General features: G+C 41.1%; 1 protein-coding gene across 1 annotated transcript; it reads right to left on the reverse strand.

Annotated features, from left to right (window-relative positions):
• Positions 1–1,169: 1,169 nt before the first annotated feature.
• On the reverse strand, positions 1,170–25,253 carry TMEM244 (transmembrane protein 244). Its single transcript, XM_030558338.1, has 6 exons — positions 25,221–25,253; positions 12,813–12,819; positions 12,139–12,255; positions 4,944–5,069; positions 3,120–3,164; positions 1,170–1,264 (listed from the first exon to the last, which is right to left on the reverse strand). Exons 1-6 carry the CDS (start codon positions 25,251–25,253, stop codon positions 1,170–1,172), a joined length of 423 nt encoding a protein of 140 aa, XP_030414198.1.
• Positions 25,254–26,570: the final 1,317 nt, after the last annotated feature.

The following is a 26,570-nucleotide window of genomic DNA, read 5'->3' on the forward strand; positions in this document are numbered from 1 at the left end:
CAGTACATTTTTTCCCACTTAAGCATCTCATGCCCCGCAGAATACATTCCATGCCCCCACATGGGGGCTTCCCCCAGTTTGAGAACCTCTGCTTAAAGCAAATATGAGCATTTACAATGGTCTAGTCTTGCTACCCTTACTTAGGCAAAACTCAGGCCAAATTCACTCCTGCTGTATGTCTACTCAAGTCACTGGAGTTGTATGTAAGATGAATTTGGATCACTGGGAGTTGTGCTTAGCATGAACTGCAGGATCAAGCCTATTATATGTAAATAGATGAAGATTCATGTCAAGGCATTATTGTGATTTTTAAAATAATTACTATCTACAGACTAGGTCATAGGGATTGGTCATGTACCTGGCATAACTCAGGGAGTGAGAAAGGGACGGGTGCAAAAATGGCTGTAAGTTACCCTTGCCTTTCCCCATTCTAGCACTGCCAAACATTTAGTGGATCAGCAGTGCAAGTTAGAGGACCCTTAGGGCTGCTCTATCATACATTCCACTCTCTATGCCTCCCTTCTCCATGCACTGCTCTGGAAGTCACAGATCAGCTGGAGGTTGTTGCTCACTGGTTATGTCCCTTTTAGTCTTATATACCTCCTGCAAGAGGACTGCAAGATATGGTGTACAGAGCTGGCTAAACTAGCCCTATGCTATTCAGGGATTCCCCTGTGTGAAGGAGACCCACAAAGCCAGTGAAGATGGTTTTGAAATTTCTTTGTACCACTGAAATGGCACAAAGAAGCCTTAATCGAGAGCAGACTCCAGCCCAAGATATACTGACACTTCATGAAATAAATTTTATTTCACAATTTACCAAAAAAAAAACCCCTAGAAGCTTGAAACTGATGTCTCTTTGCTTACCAATTTTTTTCCTCTCTTCCTTGCATGCACACTGTTTTGCGCAGGGTTGTACATGAGTGCTGTGCTGCTTTTTCTCACTTTTTGGTTGGTTTGTTTTTAGGAAAAGGGGAGCATATTTAAATATTTGCTATGGGGAAAATGCCCCCACAAACAGCTAAAAGTAATTGCATGGAGTTTGTAAACGAGATGTAAGAAATAAATGGTACAGTAGGCTAAATATTAGACTAATAGTCTTTGTTAGTAATATAAATTAGATAATAGAAATAATATAGACTCAGATATAAATGCCTATTTTTCGCTTTTCAAAAATCATCCAGGACTGGGTAAATGAAGTTGTCCCTGAACAAGCAGTATGCTAATACCTGTCCTCCACAGATCATCAAAATTAAGCCAGATCCTGAAAGGAAATGTAAGAATATTCTGTATTACTGTTAGTCCTGGCATATAAAATTTACAAGAATAATTAAACTCATCCTATTTTTATAAGCAACTGTATTTAAAGAGAGCAGTTTTTGTTACTCACACCCTTCTCTGGTATTACAAAGAAGAAAGTGAAAGTCCTAATGCCAATGACTTTGTTTTTTCATTTTGAAAACAATATTGATTTTTCTCTTTTATCTCTAATAACGAGGCCTTTTATTTTTATCTTTTTGGCCTGATCCCTCAAATGGCTCCGTATGGTCACTGGTGTCTATGCAAAACAAGTTGCAGGTCCAGGATTTTGTCTGTGCACTGCTGTCACTGGGGGTTTCAACATAGCTCTGCATACTTAATTGCTCCTGAAGAACTGGCTTCCACAATTTTTCTAAATCTCAAAGTAGTGGATTCCCACATAGAGGGCAGGGATCCCTAATCTTACACTGAAATCAGTGGGAGTTTTGCCATTCACTTCAACAGAAACAGGATAAATCGGGACCTGAATCTTATAGATTTCCCTCTTTATCAAATGTATGGTATGGTCTCTGATGGTGGACACCACTATCCCAATCAGAAGAAGGCTAATGAAATCCTCTGGGCTCAACCACTACCAAATAGGCCTTTCTGCAGGGCCTGCTCCGGCTGGAGGAAGCAAGCTTAAGAAGCAGCTTGTCACAGGAGGGTATGGTAAGTGGTAACTAGGAGGAAAAAGCTGCCGTGCTTCTGATCCTCTGGGCTCATGCACCTTATAGTTGCAGTCCTGTTGACTTCATACTGTTTGGTACAGTCCACTAGATCTGTAAATGTGACTTATTAATGTACATAAAGTGAGCAGGATTTAGCCCTAGAATATAAATTTTAAGGCTTGACAAATGTTAGGTCTGAACGACTTGCCTGAGTCCTTTTTAAAAATAGTATCAACTATTTGGAGTGCATGTTACCATCTTTCTTGTTTGTTTGAACCTGTTAGGCTGTGCATGAGGTCACACACAGACAGGTTCAGGGTTTATTCTCCCTTCGAAAGTCCTTTCCCTACTTGGGAAATTTACTCCAGCCTTTCTGAGTTCTCCACTGTGGGGGTCTCCCACATAAGGGTACATTCAGTCTCTGAGTTTCCTAAAAAAGCTCTGGTTTATTTATATATGGCAGCCTGGCACAGCTGGACTCCCAGTCAAGTTTTATCTTCAACCCCTGCCCCACAGTGATCAGCTTGTCCTGGTCTGGTAAGTCTTTGTAAGTGGGGGAGGTTTGTCAGCTCTTTCCCTCTCTGCTACGAGCTATAGCAAGAGTCAGCTATTTCAGAAGCACGGCAGCTTTTTCCTCCTAGTTACCACTTACCATACCCTCCTGTGACAAGCTGCTTCTTAAGCTTGCTTCCTCTAGCCAGAGCAGGCCCTGCAGAAGGGCCTATTTGGTAGTGGTTGAGCCCAGAGGATTTCATTAGCCTTCTTCTAATTGGGATGGGGGTGTCCACCATCACATACCAGACCATACATTTGATAGATAGGGAAATCTCATAACTGGAGCTGGATGAATAATGGATGTTTCAACATTTTCAGTGAATCAAAAAGTAAAAAAAGTTTGTGTTTTTATAAACATTTTTCATTTTAAAAAATCTAAAGGGAACTTTCCAAATGAAAAGTCATTAGAAAAAATTAAAATGTTTAATTTTGACAGGCGGTTTTTTTGTTTGGTTGGGTTTTTTTGACTAAATGTTTCTGTGTCATTGAATCTACAGGTTTGATCAAAAAAATTCACCCAGCTCCACTCATAACTACAAATACTATGAATCTACACAGTTTGTGATTATTTCAAGTTAAATATTTGACCTGTACCTAAAGCCATCCACCAGTGCAACCTCAGAGGGAATTCAGACATAACTGTAAAATGAAAAACATTACATCATAAATTATTTTAGGGTTGTTTCTCACATGAAGAAAAGCTGAGTCTTCTAAAATAAAAATATAAATTTAGATACAGTTACTAAGATTGTAAAGGTTAATGAAATGTAAGCTCAGATCCTGCAAACACCTGCCCACTTGATTAACTTTACTACTGTGAGCTGTCCCCTTGAAAGTTAAAAATAGGTGTAATTATTTGCAGGATTGAGGGCTTAAAATGTAAACTCTGAGGCAGAGACTGTCTCGCTTTTGTTATATGTTTATACAGTACCTAGCACATCGGTGGATACTGATCTCACAGAGCCCTAAAACAACTTCAGCTAGATTCACAAATGAGATGTAAATGTTGCAACACCTACAGCTCAATTCACAAAAGGATTTAAGTGCCTAACTGCCACTTTAGGTGCTTAAATCCCAGAATCCGGCCCCATCAGGATTCACAAAATCCCCACTCAGCAGCTCAAAACTCTGTAGGCGTCTAAAATCACTCAGCAGTAACAGTTTTTGCAGTAACAATTCCTTTAGCAACTATGTTTCTGCAGCACAAATAAATAATAGTAATCTAATTATTTTGTTTTATTTTCTTAAAGAAGATCTGAATAAGATACATAAGATAACCATGGAAACCAGCTTCCTTGGTAACTCCGATATGGTACAGAATTTTTGTAATTTTTCTTTAAAATAATTGTTTCTAAGGAAGGAGAAAATTATTTAGCAGGATTAATGGGGATATAAACTGCAGTGATGGGATGAAATCCAGTAAAGGAAATATTATACCCTGATCCTGCAAGGAGGTATTCCAAGTGGAATTCATTGCAGGATCAAAATTTTTAGTCTGTATCAGGAAATTGATCCTAATAGTGAAGTCTGTTGATCTCTGGAACAATTTCTCATGGGAAATGATGAAGTTCCATCCCCTGGGTTATTTAACACCAAACTGGACAAAGCACACAAAATAATAACTGGAGCCATTGTGCATTGGGAGGGATAGGTGATCTAATACTTCTTTCCTATTTCTAATTTCTAGGATAACTATAATAGGATGGATAGGCGAATCCCCTATAAAAGCATTCTGATGAGATCAAGAGACCCAATGTTGGCTCTGGCAAGGATGGGGTTAAACATCTCTCCCAATGACCCATCCCTGCTAACCAACATGAGTAGATCAGCAGGTGTTCCCAGCAAGAACTGCTGATGAACCTCATTTGCAGCATGCAGCTCTTTCCTCAGAGGAAAGAGAGAAAGTGACAAGTGAGGATGCTGGAGCGTATCATAGGCTCTGTTTTTGTTGTTGGGATTAAGCTGAAATGAGCCCTAATTTAGACCTTTTGTGTTGGACTTGGCTGAGGCAAGCTTCAGTATTACATTGAACTAGGGCAGGGGTATTTATGTTTGAGCCTTAAAGGGACAGGGCATTGAGGGCAATATTACTTTGGTTTTATAGCTGTGCACACCCTCCAAGCTGCAACTGCAGGCAAGCAGGTTTCTTTTCTTGGCTGCCTTGTTGCCAATAAAACCTCTAAATATACTGCAAGATAATTTAACATTTGGAAGTTGTTGCAACAAAAATGTAATAAGATTTTTAAATGGCAGTAACTCATCTACATGTGGCACTTGAATGCAAGAAAGATGAAAATTTGAGGGAGAAACTTGAAGAAAAAGGCAAATTAGTCCAATAAAAAAATTAGATCAATAGTATTTGACTAACTCTATTCAATTTACTGTACTGCAAATATATTTAATAACATTCGCACTTACCAGCTGCAGTTATGATGATATGAATAGCAGTAACTGTTATAGCATAATCCCATACCCATTCTTCCACAATCAGAACAAACAGCAGTCCACAAATAGAGTAGGTTATCTCCAATGAAACCAGGAGAACTATAAAGGAAAACAGGGAATTTACTCCCAGCAGAGTTTTGGAAGGGTGGTTCCCATCCTTGCAACTAATGGCAATAGGCAGTTCTGATTTCTGAGGTTAACCTGTGGCCTAGTCTACACTAAAAAATTAGGTCAGTTTAACTACCTCAGTGAGAGGTGTGAAAATATGCAGCTGATCAACAAGTTCTTCCCCTTAATGGCTAAGCTGTATCCCCACTCCCTTGTGCGGAACAACATAGGCCATATTGTTTCATCAATTTCTAATGCGAGATCCCCACTGAAGCCAATGGTAATTCTTAAAAACCAATGGCACAATGACCCAGTGGCTCCTTAACAGAAACAATAGCCGCTATAATGAGGAGGGACAGGAATAGTGTCAGGTTACCCTATGTGTTAGGTTTTTGCATTCCTCCCAGTGCAGTGGAGGGGACCTGTAGTGGGGCAACTGCCCCACTCTCGCAGAACAGGGGTTAAAAGCAGCCCTGGAGAGGCTGGGAGGCAGCCAATCAGGGCTAGGCTGGGCCCTATAAAAGAGCTGCAGGGCCAGAAGGCAAGGGAGTCTCGCTCTGGCCTTGGAAGGAGACAGACCTAGCTGCGTGGGGGAAGGGTACTGGACACAGCAGTGCTAGAAAAGGGCAAGAGGCTCTGGGAAGCTCCAGCCTGGCAACTCCCCAGACTGAGGCCTTGGTCAAGGCCTAAACTGGTACTGGGGCTGCAGGAATGTAGCCCGGGATTAGGCAGAGCAGCTGGTCCAACCCCCTTGCCAGTGATGAGTGGCCATTACAGACTGCAGTCTGCCCCAGTGAGCGAGGGCTAGATGATGACTGGCAGTAGCCACTGTGGCAAGGTGGGTTTAGAGGGTTGGGGGTTCCCCAGGGAGGGGAGACCCAGAGAGTGGGGATACTGCTGGGGCATAACCCTGAGGTAAAGGGCACTGGGATCCAGGAGGGATATGGGGCCAGCGGCAGGCGAGACACCTGGCCAGCAGAGGGTGCTCTGAGACTGGAAAAAGCTAATTCCCAGACAACCAGCAGGAGGCACTGCACCAGTGAGTCGTTGCTTTGCTACCGGACCATAGGTTCCCAGTCTAAATATGAAGCAGTGACCTAGAAGGGAATGGCTCTATTATTTTATTACTAATCAAAAATCTCTGTTACAAAGTTTCTTTTGGGGGGCAAGCGGGGGCAGGCAGGAAACATTCTGGCCATTTCTCAGTTACCCAACAACAAAAAACGAAGTACAGTCCATTGGTTTCAATTTATAATTTGGTTTTATAACTTGAATGTGCCTTTGTTTTCATGCTAAAATGGCACAGAACTATCGTTTGTATTGCAAACTAGTAATGTTGGGTTTATTTGTTTTTTAAACCACAACTTTGTATGTGATCATGTCTGCTGCAGATGAGCACAGTTATGTGCCAGATTGACAGGAAGACATCACTAAGTAGGAACTAAATGGACAGACATATCCCTTAGTATCCTAACTGTCCATAAAATAAAAATAAAGCTGTCTTTTAAGAAGTCACTGATAAGGATTTTATAAATGTAACTGTTCAACAGCAAAATCAGTTAGGAAAATGAAATGTTTTTTAAAGAGCCAGTATTTAGTCTGAAAGTAATTTAAGGCCCTGATCCTGCATATACTTATGCATGTGCTTAATATTAAGTATGTGATTAGTGCCACTGAAGTCAATGGGACTATGCACATGCATAAGTGTTTGCAAGACAGGGCCCCACAGAACGGGCCATGACAGCTACTTTGTTGTTGGTAGGGAGCTTTCAAAATAGAATACATTCTTTTTCTTTTTAAAGGGACATGGTCAGCTTAAAAAATCAGACTTCAAATGTTTATCCTACTGTTACTGCAGGTAACAGTTAAGGTTACTACGACAAAAAGAGAGTAGAGAAAAATATTTTTGCTTCTTCAGTTTAATTTGTGCATTTGTATATTGCCAGTTTCATTCTTTCCCTTATATAATAATTTTTTTAGTTTCCACTGTTGTTTTTGCAGATCTTTCACCCAGCAATGTGAGAGAAAGAAAAAAATTAAAAATCAGGAAAAGGTGATTGTAAAACCACATACCCAAAAAATGACAGAAACACTTGTGTGAATGGAGTACCTGAAGCTATTTTTAGCTCTTTTTTCTTTAATTGACTAGACTTCAAGTTGATTGTGTCCCTTTAAATTTTACTAGTCATTTTAGTGGTCATGAAAATGGGTAACTAATTTGAGCCAGGTGTAGTGCAGGGAGGTGCTGTATAAGCTTCCCAACACCAACACCTCAGTCTTGACAGCTCACCTCCATTTTCAGCTTCAGGCTTCTCTTTCCTTTGGTCACAACTCGGTTTTGTAATGTGCACAAATGAAGCCTGCCATAATATGAGCAAGATCACATTCATTTGTGACCTCAGTCCTACACTTGAATCTTCTCTATCTCTGTGTCAACAGACCTTCAGCAGCTATTGTTATAGTTTTTGTTTCACACTGTTCTGCTAACAGATAAATGCTTTCCAAACTAGGGTGACCAGATGTCCCAATTTTATAGGGACAGTCCCGATATTTGGGGCTTTGTCTTATATAGGGTCCTATTATCCCCCCACCTCCTGTCCTGATTTTTCACACTTGCTGTCTGGTCATCCTATTCCAAACAGAAAAGAGAGTAGTGAACTAACCCATTAATCTCCCAGTCAGATTTAAAAAGGGATCTTATTAGTAAGTTAAGGCACACACCAGCTAGAAAAATTTTATAGCTACAACATTAGGCACCTATATAGTGGTCAATGGTGCAGTTTTTCTATATCACGTAATGTTTAAACATTATCAGAATCAGGAAAAATAGTCTATTTTTTTGCCCAAATTGGTAGAAAGCTTTTCAATACATTTGATAAGGCAACCATGTCCTCAAAACAGTACAGTTTTGGAAATTTGGGAAATATTTCACCCCAGATTATATCTTGTATGTATTTTCCCATACTTTTTTGCCTTTTTGTCTGTAGTTTCACGACAGTATGAGCTTGTTTGTACCATGTTCCAGTGTGGTCATGTGGTTTATGCTAGATGGGGTTGTGTAAATGTAGTAGAGTCAGACTTCTGGAGGAGGAGAAGCCAGCTATATCTCATGCCCCACTAGATAGATGGGGAGCAGTATACTGGACTGCCAGACCTTCCAGTGGTGTACGGCACAACATGGCCATCAAGCAAGCTCTCCACAAGGACTGTGGGAAGCATCAGCATCTTTGCCCAAAGGAGAAGGCTCTGACCAAGTATTACCTGACTGCATTATATAACAGCTATGAAACAACAGATGTGTGGAATGCAACCTTCCGCAACAGATCTCCACAAAGAAGCTACCACAAAGTGCTTGACTACAGATGACTCTGTCATTCTTTCAGTCACATTTTTTATATCTTGGACAGCAAAGTCTTTTAGCACTGAACCTGAAACAAGGTCAGACAACAGATAGCCACCTGTGAGCATTGCAAGTGCAACATCTGCTGTGCCCCTACCTGAAACTGCAGAAAGTTTATGCATGATGAGAGAGACTGTCACACAAGAAGTGAAGCAGTTTGTAACCAGTAGGCTGCAAAGGGATGAGATAGACTCTTTGATCCCATAAAAAAGGCATAATCTCAAATAATTTGGTAATCTCAACAAAACAATTGAACAACAGAAGCACAAGCAATTGGTTGTCAGATATTCAGAAAGCTGACAGTTATTGCCTAGTCCAGAGATGCTGATATCCAGGGTTTGATGAAGTATGAGCTGGCACCTGTCCCATTTCCATCTTTATCTTGGACAGATCGCTATGAAAGACCCAAAAGAGCAACACGCTGGCTTGGCTGGAGAAAAATCAATCAGTATTTGAGCTATCAGCATCTGATGAGCCAACATTAGCTATTATAGATGGTATGATGCTGCTGCAGATGGTGTGCACTGATACTGCCAAGTGCAAAACTTTTGGGGAGCTGTCTGATCAGGTATTGAAAATTATCCTTGGACTAAAATGTCAATACACTGCTGTTGTTGGTGACAATTTTATGCAAATAAAGAATCAATCAAATCTGGTGAGAGCCTGCAGAGGGAATGTCCAAATGCAAGACGTTCAGAACCCTACTGTGTTAACATCATTACCAAAACAAAACTTAAGATGATATCAAATCCACAGAACAAATCAAACATTGCAAACTTTTTCCTCCAGGGGACTGGATTGTGAAGCATGACCAGAGATTTCCACCTGGTCATGAAGTGTATTTTGCTGGTGAGTTTCACGCCATTGCATAAGCAGTGTAAGTAGCACCTGGCACCCACTCTGCAATACCAAAACTCAAGGCAGAAGACAAGGAAGCATATTCATGCTATTCTTGTATGTTGCTCATGCAAAGCAAATACTTGGATTAAACAGGGTGCTAATGTGGAGCTTGGACACTGATGTTGCATCTGCATGCCCATCTATTCTTTGGATAGATTAATTCTGTTTCAAAACTGGTGTTGGCCAAAAGAAGAGATTCATTGTCATGCATAGAATGGCTATGGAGCTGGGAAGAGACTTTGGCAGTCGTATTCTGCCAAATATTCATGTTGTCAGTGAATGTGACTCTACTTCAGCTTTCAGTGTCGGGGGGGGAGAAGAGATGGCTGAAGACAGCAGCTGAGTATAGAGGTCAAGGAGGGTCTGAAACGTCTTGGGAACAGTGCATCTCAGATAGAGGAAGAGACAGAAGCAGCCTATGTCTCACTAGTATCTTGATCATACTGTGGTAAGAAGCAAGCATCTTCGGATAATGTGTGCTATAAATTGTTTGCTAAGAAGAATAAAACAAGTGAGAAACTACTATCAGTAATGGACTCCTTCAGGCACCACCTGAAATGTGCAAATTACCTTTCATATATGTAGTTATGCAAACAGTTCAGTATCTTCAAGTGTCTCCTGTCAGCAGCAAGTAAATGATAGATAGCATTGGACATCTTGTTCCTAAAATAATGGTGCTGCCACCTGCTCTATAAGTCATCCTCACCTTCGTGCCGCATGGCTGGGAGAGTACCTGTGCAACAGGGAAATGCAAATGCCACAAGGAGGGTTTGGTGTGGTCCAATGCATGCAACTCTGACAGTGTGGCAATGGAGTACCGAACACATCAGATGCAGAGTCTGAGGGAGAGTAGAAATGTTTCAACAATCTGCAAAGTACTGTGACTATTTTGTAGGTAAATATAGCTTGAAGCAGTATTGCATGACACATTCAGCAGCTCATAGTTACATGTAGGGGTTACCTAAAAGTACCTGGTTATACTTTTGTTATTCACACGATATAATCACACGATATTCTACAGCCCTTACATGAATTGTCATTGTATTCAGTGATAATTACAATTATACCAGGCGTGCTTTCTGCTTATGTCTCCGGTTGAGCAGATAACATCAAAAATATGTTTTTATAATTGGGGGTAAGTTGTGTGCATAACTTCATAAAAATAGCAGCTAGAAAAACTTTTCTCAAATCATTCCATTCTACAAATAATGACAAACAATTTGATGTAGTACATGGTATAAACAAGTCCATACTGTGATGTGACTACAGACTTCGGCTTTAACTGAAGGCAAAAAAGTATGGGAAAATGCATAAAATATATTGCCTGAGGTTAAATATTTCCCAAGCTTTCCAAAATAGTACTATTTTGAGTACATCATTACATTAACAATTGTATTTAGAAGCCTACTGCTAATTTTGGTCAAAATTAAACAGTTTCTTTGAGTTATGGCGCCTTTTGTGATTTGATTGATTTTTCAAATTGGATGGCTGATAACATTTACTTTAGACGTTACATGATATAGAAAAACCGCACCACTTCTGGTATCTATATCCATTCTTGTGATGACCACCACATATGTGCCTACCATGGTAGCAATGACATTTTTCTAGCTCATGGTTTAGCCCATAGTGCCCAAAATGGGTCCAGGCTGGTAGACTATAATGCACAAATGGGTTAATATGTTTTTAGTATATCTTGTTTAACACCCTGCACGTGAAGCCATGTAACAAACTATTATATTATAATTTAAATACAAATCCTATCAATCATGTTGAGATTCAATATTTACATTGGCATTGTGCAAATGCACACTAGTTCAAACTGTGTAGGATTTATATTTTTTCTAGTAACCCTTTTTCCTGCTAATCTAATTGAAATGTTCTTTTTTTTTTTACATCTAAAATCAAATCAATAATGGCACTGAACAAGCATCCCTGCACTTTCTATTCCTGTAAGTGTTTAAGATTATGATCTAAACAATTTATATTTGAACAGCTCTAATTCCAGCTGATGTGGTTTTTCTTTGCAACAAATTCCAAACCTGATGAAGTTTAATTTATGTAAATGCTTCTTTTTTTCCCCTACAGAGAGACAGTAATAGCTTTGGAAAGGGTCACATTTTTTAAGATCTTGGACAAATATGTATAGTGATTTGCATTCGCTCAAACTATACTTTATTCTCCGTTAGTACACTGAACTGCCATTGGGCCAAATCCTGAAGTCTTATTTTACTTTGTATTGACTCCTTGCACTGGCAAAGTTGCCATTGATGTCAATAAGAGGTTTATGTGACTTAAGAATTTGGCTTATTATTTATGAGGCCCTATTGGAAGCTGGTTTGAATATGGATAATAGGAAGCTTTACTGTAGTAGAGACTAGATTCAGTAACCTTACACAGAATAATTAATAGTTTTATAATGAAAATGAAACATTTTCATGGTAGAACAATTGGTTTCAATTGAGAGATGCAAATTTGGAAGAGAGAGCATGGGAAAGGCTATGGGTTACTGAGAGGACAAGAAATATGTTAATTTATAAAGTGACCCTGTGGAAAAGTTATGGGGAAAATGAGCAAATACTTAAAATTCAACACAATTAAAACATCATTAAAAATATTGAAGCTAAGTGGAGAGGCATTATTAGAATGTTTTAAAAATACTTTGCACATATGCATGGGGATGGAGGGGAATTTGGGTTTATGTCTACAAAGTGTCTATTTTCTTAGTTCTGCAAAAACTAAGAAACAAAATCAAGGTACCTAAGTAATTTGGGTTAATCCATGAGGGATTTGTTTTAAAATCAAAAGGTGCCAAACCGTCCAACATTTCCAACCTGTGGAGATTTAAAAAAAAAAAAGTTAAATCATATGCATATGCTATCAAATTAATGTGTTAGTTACATTATATAATGTAGTTTACTCTATGAGCTCTTTTAAACAAGATTCCAAAGCGAGTAATCTGGAATAGAGGAGTTCACAGGTGTCCGTAGTTTGCTGCCACTGTGTGACGTGGGCTTGCCTTCATACGCTGTGTCTATACTCTTATTTAATATCAATTTGACATCCCAAGTGCTCTTAATGACTTTCCGAAGCAATACAGCTAGTCTTTCTGTCAGCCACAAAAATCTTTTTTGAAAAAAATTATCTTTCCCTGGTGTTCAGGTTTTCTGTTAGTATATGTATGTCAACTGGTTTGATCAAAAATAAAGTGTGAGCCAAACTGGCAGCTATAAGTATTTTTGTCTGTCCAAGTGCTAATTTGTTCATCTAAATGGAAGCTCAGGCACTCTAGCATCTGATGCTGAAAACTGTGCCTACAATATAACTGAGGTCATATTCTAGACTTCTCCCCATGCTCTGCTCCACCAGGTTGTAAATCATAAATGCCCCTTTTATGTTCAGTCACATTAATTATGAATGCTAGAAATTCTTACCTGAATGCTGTGAAACAAATGCTTAGGACCACATAGTACACAGTGTAGAAAACTACTATACATATCAACAGGTTCAGCAGCACAATCTGTAAAGAAAAGATGAAATTAAACCTACTTCCTTATCTGCATTTGTCACGGGGGGTGCCAAGCAAGTGATGCTAGATTTCTATTTAGGAATTTTTTTTTTTAATGTTTAAGGGGAAAGAAGTATTTGGGTATGATTTTTTACCTCATCTTATATAAACTCCTGAAGTAAATGACACAATTTTGTTATGTGTTTTCAAATAACCCAACCCCTAAAATTTATCAATTTTTTCATATTTTTGAAAAGAAATATACAGTGTAAAGAACATTCCTTTCTTATTATGTATCCACAGATGAACTGCTAGAGGCCTATGTAATCAAAATGTCCAATGGAAAGCACATTTCCTGGCAGTTAATGATCAGCAGGAGGAGTTGAGAGCCTAAGAAGAAGATCCAGAGGTTTAATCAAGTATAGTTATTAACTGCCAGAAAATGCCCTCCTTATAATTGCCATCATGAGCTGTATGCATACATACATATAGTAAACCATACAGTAGTAATGCTTTTATCCTGTCTGTGTCTAGAGATCCATATGATGCTACTATATAGTTTCATTGGCAAGGACATAGACTCTGAAAGGACAGCTCTCTTAAAACATAAAACAATGTAAAACCTTATTGAGGCTATTTGTAAAAAAAAATCCAAGTTTTCGAAAGCAACCATTATCTAATGGTCAAAGCAAAGGTCTGGGGGGAAAAAAAGAAGGCTGGATTCCATTCCATGCTTTGCTACAGACTTCCAGAGACACCTTGGGTACCTCATCTAATGCTTGTGTTCCTCGCTATCCTCATCTGTAAAACTCAGGTAACGCTACATCACAGCGGAGTTCTGGGCCTTAATTTGTTAACGTGTTTAAAGTGTGTTAAGATCCTCTGGTGGAAGCTGCTAGAGACATGTAAGGTATAATAGTTCATAGATTAGAAGGCCAGAAGGGACCATTGAGATCATTTAGTGTGACCTCCTGCATAACACAGGTCGTAAGACTTCCCTGAATTAATTGCTGCAGGTATATTATATTTCATAGGCTAATATCTTTTGATAGTAATAACAGATGCTGGCCACTGGAATCCACTCTGGTTTCTGTCGTTCTCACTATTGTGTATGATGTGCTCTGAGGTATCCATTCACCCCTATATTTAAAAAAACACACCTTGAACACCCATTGAAAAGTCAGGGATTTGCATGCATAAAAATCTGGTATGTGCATTCGTTTCAAATGCACACTTAAAACCAGCAAGCAAAATGTTTACACCAGCAAGCACCAGATGTTAACAGCACAGTGTGATGGGCTGGATCATTCTGGAGCAATAGAGTCAGGAGATACATGTTTCTCTCCCTCAACTTCCATACTGTCTAATATTTTCGCATGCTGGTCAGTGTTTATGTCTCTCCCTTTCCTTTTCTTTAAAAAGCAGCTTCTTCTTTCCTCTCACTGTTACCCCTTTCAGATTTATCCCCATGTTCCCTCCCATTTTACTTTTATTCTTTCCCCTAATTCCTTCATTTTCATCTCCTGTATCCTATTGTCTCTACTCCACTCCTTCCCAGCACTTTCTCTCCCGGCCTCTGCACTCTCTGCAGTTCCCTGTTTCTTTCTTCACACAGGGGCACCTTTTTCTTCCTACAGAGTCTAACCCTTCTCTTTTCCTCATGTTCTTCGTCCCCCACCCTATCTCTGGAGAATAAATATAGGTGTGCATGTTTAATTCTGCCACATGGTCAGGTGTCTGCCTTTTTCTAGCTCTTGCTTTGACAGCTCCTGCATTGTGCAATGACTGAGGCCATGTCTACATCTAAAATTTTGCAGCGCTGGTTGTTACAGCTGCATTAGTACAGCTGTATAGGGCCAGCGCTGCAGAGTGTCCACACTTACAGCAACCAGTGCTGCAAGTGGTGTTAGATGTGGCCACACTGCAGCGCTGTTGGGAGTGATGCATTGTGGGCGGCTATCCCACAGAGCACCTCGTCCCACAGCGGCGCTGGGGCTTGTGTGAAGGGGAAGGAAGTGTGATTGTCCTTCTGCTTCCTGTTCCTGTTCCAATGGCCAGCGTTGCTTTGGTACACATGCGGAGCACTGTGGCAGCATTGTGACTCTACAGTGCTTTTTCTGCATTATCTTTCAAGAATGGATCCTCAGCTACTGAATACCTTACTAATGACTATTGCCAGCACATCTCGCCTGGCTGTGGATCTATTCCTTAAGCTGCTAAATGTGCGTGCGACTGACATTGAGGAGTTGGACGATGGTACTGAATCGCATCAATGTGCAGACAGTACATTGCTAGTGGCAATAACAGATGTGCTCTGCTCCGTGGACCGGCGCGTTTGGGCTCGGGAAACCAGCACTCAGTGGTGGGATCACATCGTCCTGCAATCATGGGATGACGAGCAGTGGCTGCAGAACTTTCGTATGAGGAAAGCCACTTTCATGGCACTTTGTGATGATCTCGCCCCCAACCTGCGGCGCATGAACACGAGATTTAGAGATGCCCTTTCTGTGGAGAAGCGGGTGGCTATTGCAGTCTGGAAGCTGGCAACTCCAGACTGTTTCCGATCGGTGGCGAACCAGTTCGGAGTGGGAAAGTCCACCGTTGGAATGGTGCTGATGCAAGTTTGCAGGGCCATTAATCGAACACTGACAAGAAGAACCGTGACTCTTGGGAACGTGCAGGACATTTTAGATGGCTTTGCAGAAATGGGGTTCCCTAACTGTGGAGGGGCAGTAGATGGGACGCATATTCCTATTATCTCTCCACCCCACCTGGCATCGGAGTATATTAATCGCAAGGGGTACTTCTCCGTGGTTCTGCAAGCGCTTGTGGATCACCGTGGGCATTTCACTGACATTTACTCTGGATGGCCTGGAAAGGTGCACGATGCACGCATATTTAGGAACAGTGCCCTGTTCAGGAGGCTTAGGGCCGGGACCTTTTTCCCAGATCACAAGATAACAGTAGGGGACGTGGAAATGCCCATCGTGTTTCTGGGAGACCCCGCTTACCCATTAATGCCATGGCTCATGAAACCATATACAGGGAAGCTTGACAGGAGCAAGGAACGGTTCAACTACAGGTTGAGCCGCTGTAGAATGACTGTGGAGCGTGCTTTTGGCCATTTGAAAGCTCGCTGGCGCAGTCTGTATGGGAAGCTAGATTTGATGGAAAGCAGCATAATCGCTGTTATATCCGCGTGCTGCACCCTCCATAATATTGTGAAGGGAAGGGTGAAAGGTTCAGTGAGGAATGGACCTCCGAGGTTAGACGTTTGGAGAATGAGTTTGCTCAGCCAGAGAGCAGGGCTAATAGGGAGGCCCAGGAAAGGGCTTCAAGGATTAGGGATGCTATAAGGGAGCAATTTGATGCTGAGAGCCAGCAGTAATCTTTGGTGCATGTGTTGTGCTTTGCTTTACCTTGCTGTGTATAATTTACCATTTCTATCACCAATAAAACATATGGAAAGAAATACAAACCAAAACCTTTTATTTGTCATACAGTAAAAAACATGCAAGGGGGTATGGGTGGCTCACAGTACATTCAGAGGTTTTACTATTTCCTATTTTACTTATTTGTCACTGCCTGATGCAACTCACCATTACTTTGCTGCAGAATGATGGGGGTGGACTGCACTGGGTAAGAATTATACATATCTTGGTTAGTAGGTGATCTTATAGGTGTTGGGGGCAGCTGATGATAATAAGGAACTGGGTGCTGCATAAAGCTATTTTGAGGATACAGAGGGGAACAAGGAACAGTGCTTTGGGAAGGCTGTGGGCTATCACGGTATATATTTGTCTGCATGGCTACAAGAGACTCAAAAGACTTGGTTTGGCGAGACAGGAGTCTCATCATCTGCCTGGCTATTCTTTTGGCAGACAATTCCTGTCTCCTGCTTTCTGTCTGCCTCCATTCATGTACAGTATTTCTCCATTCCTCAGTCTTCCTACTTTCCCTGTTGTAGTGGTTCATAATGGTCTTGATCAGTTCCTCTTTTGATTTCCTAGGATTGCGCCTCAAGTTCTGTAATCTACGTGAGGCCGGTGATACAGCTGCATTACTCGAGTTGCCTAGAAAAAATAGAGATAGAGACATGTAATACACAGGGGCATCATTGTTTATTATCAACTTTTGAAGGACATTTGAAACTGTAGGTAGCATCCCTCTCACATACCTCACATAACACTGTAGAGGTCAAGAAAGCTAAGTCATGTCGAGCAATGGGGTGAGTACTTTTGCTTAAATTTCTCCCATGTTAGTGGGATGCCTTGGTTCCCGCTTGGAAGGGGGGCTGTGGTAAGGACAGAGCACACCGCAGGGCAGGGTTCCCACTTGGAAGGGGGGCTGGGGTAAGGACAGAGCACACCGCAGGGCAGGGTTCCCGCTTGGAAGGGGGGCTGGGGTAAGGACAGAGCACACCGCAGGGCAGGGTTCCCGCTTGGAAGGGGGGCTGGGGTAAGGACAGAGCACACCGCAGGGCAGGGTTCCCGCTTGAAAGGGAGGCTGGGGTAAGGACAGAGCACACCGCCGGGCAGGGTTCCCGCTTGGAAGGGGGGCTGGGGTAAGGTCAGAGCACACCGCCGGGCAGGGTTCCCGCTTGGAAGGGGGGCTGGGGTAAGGACAGAGCACACCGCCGGGCAGGGTTCCCGCTTGGAAGGGGGGCTGGGGTAAGGACAGAGCACACCGCAGGGCAGGGTTCCCGCTTGGAAGGGGGGCTGGGGTAAGGACAGAGCACACCGCAGGGCAGGGTTCCCGCTTGGAAGGGGGGCTGGGGTAAGGACAGAGCACACCGCAGGGCAGGGTTCCCGCTTGGAAGGGGGGCTGGGGTAAGGACAGAGCACACCGCAGGGCAGGGTTCCCGCTTGGAAGGGGGGCTGGGGTAAGGACAGAGCACACCGCCGGGCAGGGTTCCCGCTTGGAAGGGGGCTGGGGTAAGGACAGAGCACACCGCCTGGATGCCTACGTGCTGGGAAGGGCGGGGGGGGTGGGATTGGGGCAGAGGAAACAGAGCGCCGTGGGCTGGGGAGCCGTGAATCTAGCTCCCTGCCCTCAATTATCCCTAAACTATCCACAGGCTTTTGTAATGCCAGACATATCACTGCTGCGTGTTACCAAGGAAGAGAGGGAGGGTCTTCTACAGGAATGTGGATACCGCCCTGGCCCCTATGCAGCTTGCCTGTGTGCAGCCATGGTCCCCCCACCCCTCGCTGCACAGTGGATCGGACGAGTTAGCCTGACCGGGACAGGGACCACGGTGGCTCTCCCTATAAACTTGATAAAGCACATTGCCCAAGATCTAGCTGCAACTTTTCAAGAGATTACTCAGGCAGATTACACAGATGTCATAGATCACATCAATGGGCTATTCCACGTTTAGGCATGCATGCAGTCAACCATAACGAAAATCCTGCTATCACAAAGCATTGCAATCTACTTACCACGAGCACGATCCTCAGCTTCCTCATCAACGTCCGCTTCCAGCTGCTGCGACTGGCTAGTCTCCTCAGGGCTGGAGAAGAGCTCCTGGCTGCCTGTGTCCTGAGACTCCGGGGTGTCCCCCTCAACGCCAGTAGCATCACTGTATTCATCTTCTACACCATCCCCCACTTCTCCCTGCTCCGAACTCTCCATCGTGCTCCTAGGATTCACGGTGGGGTCACACCCAAGAATGGCATCCAGCTCCTTGTAAAACCTGCAGGTTGTGGGGGCTGCTCCTGAGCGTCGGTTTCCCTCACGGGCTTTGCAGTATGCACTCCTCATGTCCTTAATTTTTACTCTGCATTGCAAGGCGTCCCGTTCGTGGCCCCTTCTCATCATGGACTGCGATATCTGACCATAGGTATCATAGTTTCTCCTTCTGGAGTGCAGCTGTGTTTGAACAGCCTCATCTCCCCACACACTAATTAGATCCTGCAGCTCTGCATTGGTCCATGCTGGGGCTCGTTTGTTGCGTGGAGGCATGGTCGCTGAATGATTGATTGATTAATTGCACTCCACGCCTGACTGAGCAAACAGGAAGGTGGTTTTTTAAATTTCCCGGGGCATTTAAAGGAGGGGTCAGGTGAGCACAGGGCAGAGGAGTTTTCTTGATTACCAGAGAGGTATCCTCAGGTATGCTGGGATACCTGCTTATTCCACGGAGGTCAAGAAAAGCGCTGGTAAGTGTCTACATTGGATTACCAGCGCTGGATCACCAGCGCTGGATCCTCTACACCCGAGACAAAACGGGAGTACGGCCAGCGCTGCAAACAGGGAGTTGCAGCGCTGGTGATGCCCTGCAGATGTGTACACCTCCAAAGTTGCAGCGCTGTAACTCCCTCACCAGCGCTGCAACTTTCTGATGTAGACAAGCCCTGAGACAGATACATGCAGAGTGGGAACAGCAGACAATGAGTGCAATAGGAGAAGGCAACTGACACTCACCTACCTGCCTTGTAGTTGGATTGGTGGATGAACATTTGTTAGTTTACTGAACCTAGTTTTTCTTCCACTGCTGTCAAAGACCCGTACAAAAACCAAAGGGAGATTAGAGCTGAGTGTTTTTACGTATTTGCTGTTAGTATCAAATTTGTACAGAGCTGAAGGCAGCTTGGTAAATTCCAGTAATTTTTTATATTAGTATACAAGAAATGGGGTTCATGCTCTGGGCCTAATTCTTCACTGCTTTGCACCTTGGTAACCATTTACACCTGTGCAAAGTGACTGTAAACTGCTAATATTCTGGTAGCATTATACACCCACTTTGCATTGGAGTAAATGACTGCACAAGGTGCCAGGTGATGGAAAATCAGGACCTCAACATAATCATGTTAATCTTTGTTACCAGGAGCTGCCATCTATCCTGAGGGGAGATTGACTTCAATCCTACTGGAAACAATAGGAGATGATGCCCAGTTTTGCCTGTTAGCCTTTAGCGTAACTCTTATTGAAAGCAATAGAGATGGCAGCAAGTTTGAAAGAGGGCAGTACTTAGTGGAATTCTTTGTAGAAGAACATTCTTCTTCAGCAAGAACTACAAATATTTAACAGAGAAGGCAGGCAAATCAAACTTGGGGGTAGAGTGAAGGGCAATTTGCAGGACAGGAGCGAGGGTGAAGGTAGGGGTTGGCATATGCACAGAAAACTGTGGAGGTCATGAGATGGGGAAAACTAGCCATTTCTTTTGGTTGCTTTATTCTGATCCAAAGTGGCTTAAAGCTGCCAGAGTATTCTCGTAAATCTGGCACTAAAAGTTTTGTTGTTTTGTTTTTTAAAACCCACAGTCACAAGTTTGGTGCTTGAACTGGTCAGAAACATTTTTTCCCCACAGAAAATGTCAATGTTTTGTCAAAAACTGACATTTGTTTGGTTTGCAGGTTTGCTAACAAAAATCAAAAAGTGTTGAGTAAAGTAGTTATTTCCCATGAAAATTTCCATTATGTCAGAAACTCAATTTTCTGCAGGGGGGAAGTTCTGAGGGGAAATTTTTGACCAGCTTTGATGGACACTATATGCATGGTTAAAAACACACACACACAACCTTAACTCTGTCTTGTAATGACAACACAATGAAAAACCTGAACAAAAGTCTGTCTTTAAAATTCAGTTTAATCTAATCTGCAACTGCAAACACAACTATACACTACTTCTAATTTCATGGTTACTGCCTGGTATCTCTAGAGGGAAGAATTAGGGTTGTTTGGGTGCTTTAGAAGTGCATTTCAGTAACTTAATATGTTTGAATTTCTTTTGAATTTAACTTTTAACTCTGAATAAAATATTTGGTAACAGTTAGCTAATGTGTTCTGAGCTGAGTTGTTCAGTTTCTGAAAACTCATTTCTATGAGGCCCACAAATGTTAAGCCTTATTGGCATTATGCCATGAATGTTGCACATTCAAGGATCCCAATTTAAAACACAACCACACTGGTGTAAGTTATTTCCATCATCTAGGTCTGCTGGTGAGTTTTAGTCTCATCTATTCCTGTCTTTTACATAGTCCCTGCCACAGAAGCTAACCATGTCTTCATCTGTGTCTGGTACAGTTCCAGTGCTTAAAAACTAATGTATGCTGTACAGGGTTTGAAATGAAGGACTGCAGGGGGAAATAGTTTCCTTTTTTTTAATTTACTATATGTGAGGAGATGAAAGGGAATACAAGTTCCTTTCATTTAAGTCTTGCTGAAACTTTTGAACTCCTGCTAGATTCCCACACATTCATAACAATAACCAATAAACAGGAGATTCTTCCTTTCATAATACCATAATTAAAGAGGCTTAGAATTTTCTTTCTTAAAAATTACTTGATATGAATGTTTGCACTTAACTTCTAGGTAAAGAACATCTCATCCAGCATACAGAGAACAAGAGCACTATATGAAATGAAATAGATAGATATCTATATCTATATCTATTTCATTTCATATAGTGCTCTTATTCTCCATATGCTCGTGTGTGTGTGTGTGTGTGTGTGTGTGTGTGTGTGTGTGTGTGTATCTCTCTCCTGCAGAGGCAAATAGGTCACAATGTCACTCTGATAGTAGTTTATGTAGATTAATTTAATGTGGTTATTTACAGGTATGGGATGAGTTAGACTAAGGAAGATTTAGGAGTACTCTTTCAAAGAGATTTATGACACAGGCACAAATCCTTTCCTTTCTTAATAAATCCTGGGCATGTAACATCCAACATTCTTCTCTGTACCTTCACTTCAGTGAAAATACCTCTTCTCTTGCAAAGAAAATGATACTTGCTCCCTTTATTTTATGAAGAGTACTCTTCTGTTACATCTTTTCTACTACCTTTAGCTGAATCAGAATGTTTGTTTGGTTTCAGCACCCTCATGATCTGACTCATGGAAAGCTGTAGAAGTTTGTTCCTTAAGAGTACATCTTAATACATACTAGAAAACTGATCAGCCAATCTAAATGGTAGTTGATAACCTATCAAGACATCTTATGTTATTATAAGTAATCTGGGAGTCTCTGAGGCCACTGAATTTCTAAGATGAATGTTAGTCTTCTTAAACATCCTTTAAGATCAGAGTGGGGGGGAAGCACATTAACTAATTATATTTGTATATGACACTAAGTGAGAACAATAACAATATACAGGCATCTAGAGCAGTTACTGGTATGGGGCCTAATCCTGCAAGTTGCTGAGCACTTCTGTAAAATGCCAGACATGCTCAATTCCTAATATTAGCTGAACTGAATTGACATCAGTGGGAGTCAGGAAGCCTCTATACCTTTCTGGATCAGGTCTATGGGCAGCAAAATAAACTGAGTTTCAAACTGGAAAGATGCAAATTGGTATAGAGAAAAATTCCAATGACAAATAATCAGTGGGTAGGAATTCCAGGAAAAGGAGCTATGCAAAAAAAAAAAAAAGACCAAGAAGTGATAGTATTCAGGAATTGGCTATGAACTTGCACTGCAACAGGATGGCAAAAATAGGTGAGAATATGATGACATGTTGCAGCAGAGACCAGTGAAGTGAGTCCCTTTCTGTGTGACATTGATGACACCACACATAGAACAATGTAAATAATTCTAGGCAACACAATACCAGAAGGACATTAACAAACTGAAGGGAATTTAGAGAACAGCAGTAAAAATTAATTAAGGGCTGGAATTGACTTCTGAAGAAAGAGTTAAAATTAAATGTGTGTAACTGTGTATTTAATATTTGAAGAGGGACAGGAATTGTTTGGAGTACAATTAAGTGTCATGGGAGGAAACAGAGCTGGTCAAAAATAAAAATTCATGAGACATTTTGAAATGTCAAGTTGTTTCCATTTTGTGGAGATTAAAGGGGATTCATTTTATTTTGATCAAATTGTTCAGAAATAATTTGATCAAAATCAGTTACTGAATATTTTCATTTCCCCTAAATAGGATTTTTGGCAAGCAGAACATTGGGTTGGTCTTAAAAAAAAACCAAAAAACTTTAAATACATTTTCAAATGTTGCTAACACATTACCAAAACCAAAAAAAGGAAAAAGTCAAGTTTGTAACATAATTTCTTAGTTTTGAAAAAAGGTTGTTTTCCAACAAAATTCAGCCACTTCCAAAACTTCATTTACTTTGGTAATTATTGCTAGATCTTTTTGAATGATCTTCTACGTAGTGGAAATCATGCATACAGAATGGGGGACTGTATCCAGGAAAGCAGTCACTCTGAATAGAATTTAGGGGTAGTACTGGACAAACAACTGAAGATGAGCTCCCAGCATGATGCTGTGGCAAAAAGGGCTAATGAGATATTTGGATGTATAAGCAGGAGCAGTGCGTGAGAGAGGGGAGGTGATTTTTTACCTCTGAATATGGCATAGGTGAGACCGATACTAGAATACTGCATCCATTCTGGTGTCCACAATTTTAAAAGGCTGTTAGAAAAGGTACAGAGCAGAACCACAGAAATGATTCAAGGGCTGAACAAAAATGTCTTCAGTGAAAGATTTAAGAAGCTTAATCTGTTTAGTTTTCCAAAAAGAAGATAGAGACGTGACTTGATTAGGTATGGGGAGAAAATAGCACGTACTAAGGGGCTCTTTAACTTAGTGGAAAAAGGCATAAGAAGAGCCAATGTCAGTGAGCTGAAGCCAGACAAATTCAAATTAGAAATAAGGGGCACATTTTTAACAATGAGGATGATAGCCACTGGAAAAAACTACCAAGGGAAATGGTGGATTCTCCATCTCTTGATGTCTTCACACCAAGACTGGATGCATTTCTGGAAAATAGGCTTTAGCCAAACATGTTATGCTCCTTAGTCAAACACAATTTATTAGGCTCAATACAGGTGGATGGAACGCTATGGCCTGTCATATACAGGAGGTCAGATTAGATTATCTAATCATCTCTTTTGGCCTTAAAATCTTTGAATGTTTGAGTTACAAAGTGCTAGAGAATATAAAGTGAACAATCCTTCATTGACAGAAACATAGGCAACATGAACCTAACATTTTTTCTGAAAGGAGAGCAAAATAAATCATATATTCTGGTGCATGGCTTTCCCTCCGAAAACTTTTGTCCTAGCATAGTAGGACAAAAAGCATACTCCTCATGTCTGAAACAGGTTGAATATTTTTGTCAATCTTTTATAATTTTGTGCACCAGCCAATGAAACAAGCAAGTAAAATTCGTTTGTCCTGTACAGTCTGGGACTGAAAAGCATAACCTCCCACTCCTACCCTGTGGCACTTCTCCAAATTAAAGTTGGCTAAACATCTCTTATGATCTGGTCAATTCCATATAATCCTCCAACTTTTGCTTAAATGTAATGTTATGAGACTTCACCACGTCCCCTGGAAGTCTATCCACCACGCTACCAAAAAAAAAAAAAGGACAATCTTTAATACAATTCTGTGAATGTAGTTTACATTACACTTAACTAATTAGATATGCATTTCATGGAGGTCTTAACTTTATGTTAGCAGCTGAATTAGGATGGGATTTCATCTTATCAGCCTGTGATACAAGATTGTACTGTAATGAAAGCTGTGATGCAGGGGGAGGAGACATGGACTTAAGTGAAAATATCAGCTCTAGAGGAAAGGTGTGAGCTGATGTCCTGTTGACCCTTGCGTATCCTCGATTAAATTCTGACTCTATTGAAGTTCATGACAAAACTCTCATTGACTTCAGTGGGGCTAGGATTTCACCTTTTGTCCCCAGCATATCCTTGCCACTACTTCAGGAATGGAGTTGTCTGTTTTGCCTTGATTATGCTCAAATAGGCTAAGGAAATGCATTTACTTAGATGCCAGGAATTTACCACTAAAAGAATGACATCAACAATTAAAGCTCTTGGAACATGTCCAGAAGTATTAAATTCTGCTTCAGTTTTTAAAGACGTATTTCGCCATTGGAATTTAACAAATGTAGTTGTTAAAAAGTCTCAGAAATCCAACATTTAAAGTTCCACATATTTCCACCCTTTTTTAAAAAATATCAGTTAAAAATGCATTTTCTTTAAAAGTATAACCCAGAAATAATTTGTGAGTCATAGTTATTTATTTAAATGTTTATGCAATTTAAGGAAAGAATGGAAGAACCTGAGGTGATATCTTGGAGAGCTCAAGGTTAGGGTTTTATTAGGCATTTATAAGAATTATATCTAGCAAACTGCACCCTCTTTACATCTGTATCAGATGCATGTTGTAGTATTCACTGTCAGTACTATAAAGGAGGTAGTGCACTTTTCACTTGCTTTTTCAGAAACTGAAAACTGGAAAGTATGCTGTCACAACAAAGGCAACTGTTTAGTTTTAAATGCCTACTGTAACTGCATAAAATCATAAGTACTATAACATGACCTAAAATGTAATATAAATTCAGCTCTTTTTACCTTGGTCTCAGGAAGATTGATCTTAAGAGCCATGTACGCATCATAAGTAAAAGGAAGTGATGCAGTTACATTCCTTATGTCAATGTCAGCTGGAAAAAGAAGCTATTTTTCACTCAAAGTGCTCCTGTAGGTGCAGTATAAGACTGAGTAAAGCAATATTATTGGATTAAACTGAACCAAGACACAAGCCATCTGTGAGCTAACTGTAAGCTGCTGTGGCCCAAACAGAAAATCCTTACTAGCTCATTAAATGCTCATACTGTTTGTAGAAATGGTCAACCAAAACATGTATGTCTCGATCAAGTCTGCAAATAGAAAGCAGCAAATGATAATTTCTATTTTCTATGCAATGTTCTTTGACTACAGGTAATAGCAGTCTCCCACCTCCATTTAGTTTTACAGTCCTTAAAATTAATTTTATATTCCTATTTACTTTAAATCTGGAAGGGTACATTCTTTTTGTTCTTTGTTAGCACTTTTCTGAAAGCTACATTGTATTATATCAGCTATAATTCACATTTAATCAGGTATGGTTATGTTATGTTCTGTGAAGAAATGATAGGCAATATCACAAGACTCTCTCTTTCCTGAATCTTATTTTGTTCCTTGGGTGGCATGGAATTTAGCAGGTTTTGTAGCAGATCCATCCATTACTGAGCAGTTCTTTAATGGATCTGAATTTCAATTTTGACAAGTGACAGCTTGCTATAACCAAGGGCAGGTCCAGACTAGAGCTTTAAATCGATTTAAACAGCTTTAAATCGATTTAAAGCTGTAACCGTCCACACTACAGAGTGCATAAAATCGATTTTAAGGGTCCCTAAAATCGATTTTGGAACTCCATCTAAACGAGAGGAGTAAACCCAAAATCGATTTCTTAAAATCGATTTTATGATAGTGTGGACGGACATCGAAGTTAATGGCCTCCGGGACGTATCCCACAGTGCTCTAGTGGCCGCTCTACACAGGTAAAGGTACTCTACTGCTGGCCAGGTAAACAGGAAAAGCCCCGGGAACTTTGAAATTCCATTTCCTGCTTGCACAGCGTGGAGCTCTCAGCAGCAGAGAGTAGAATGCAGTCTCCTGAAAATAGGAAAAGAGCTCCAGCATGGAGCACACAGGAGTTACTCGATCTGATAGCTATATGGGGAGAAGAGTCGGTGCTTTCAGAACTGCGCTCGAGCAGACAAAATGAGAAAACCTTTGAAAAAATTTCTAATGCCATGCGGGAGAGGGGACATACCAGGGACTCGTTACAGTGCCGAGTGAAAGTGAAAGAGCTCAGACAGGCGTATCAGAAGACCAAAGCAGCAAAGGGCAGGTCAGGCTCTGCCCCAAAAACATGCCGGT

This window comes from Gopherus evgoodei, chromosome 3 (genome assembly GCF_007399415.2).
Source record: "Gopherus evgoodei ecotype Sinaloan lineage chromosome 3, rGopEvg1_v1.p, whole genome shotgun sequence".
NCBI lineage: Eukaryota > Metazoa > Chordata > Testudines > Testudinidae > Gopherus > Gopherus evgoodei.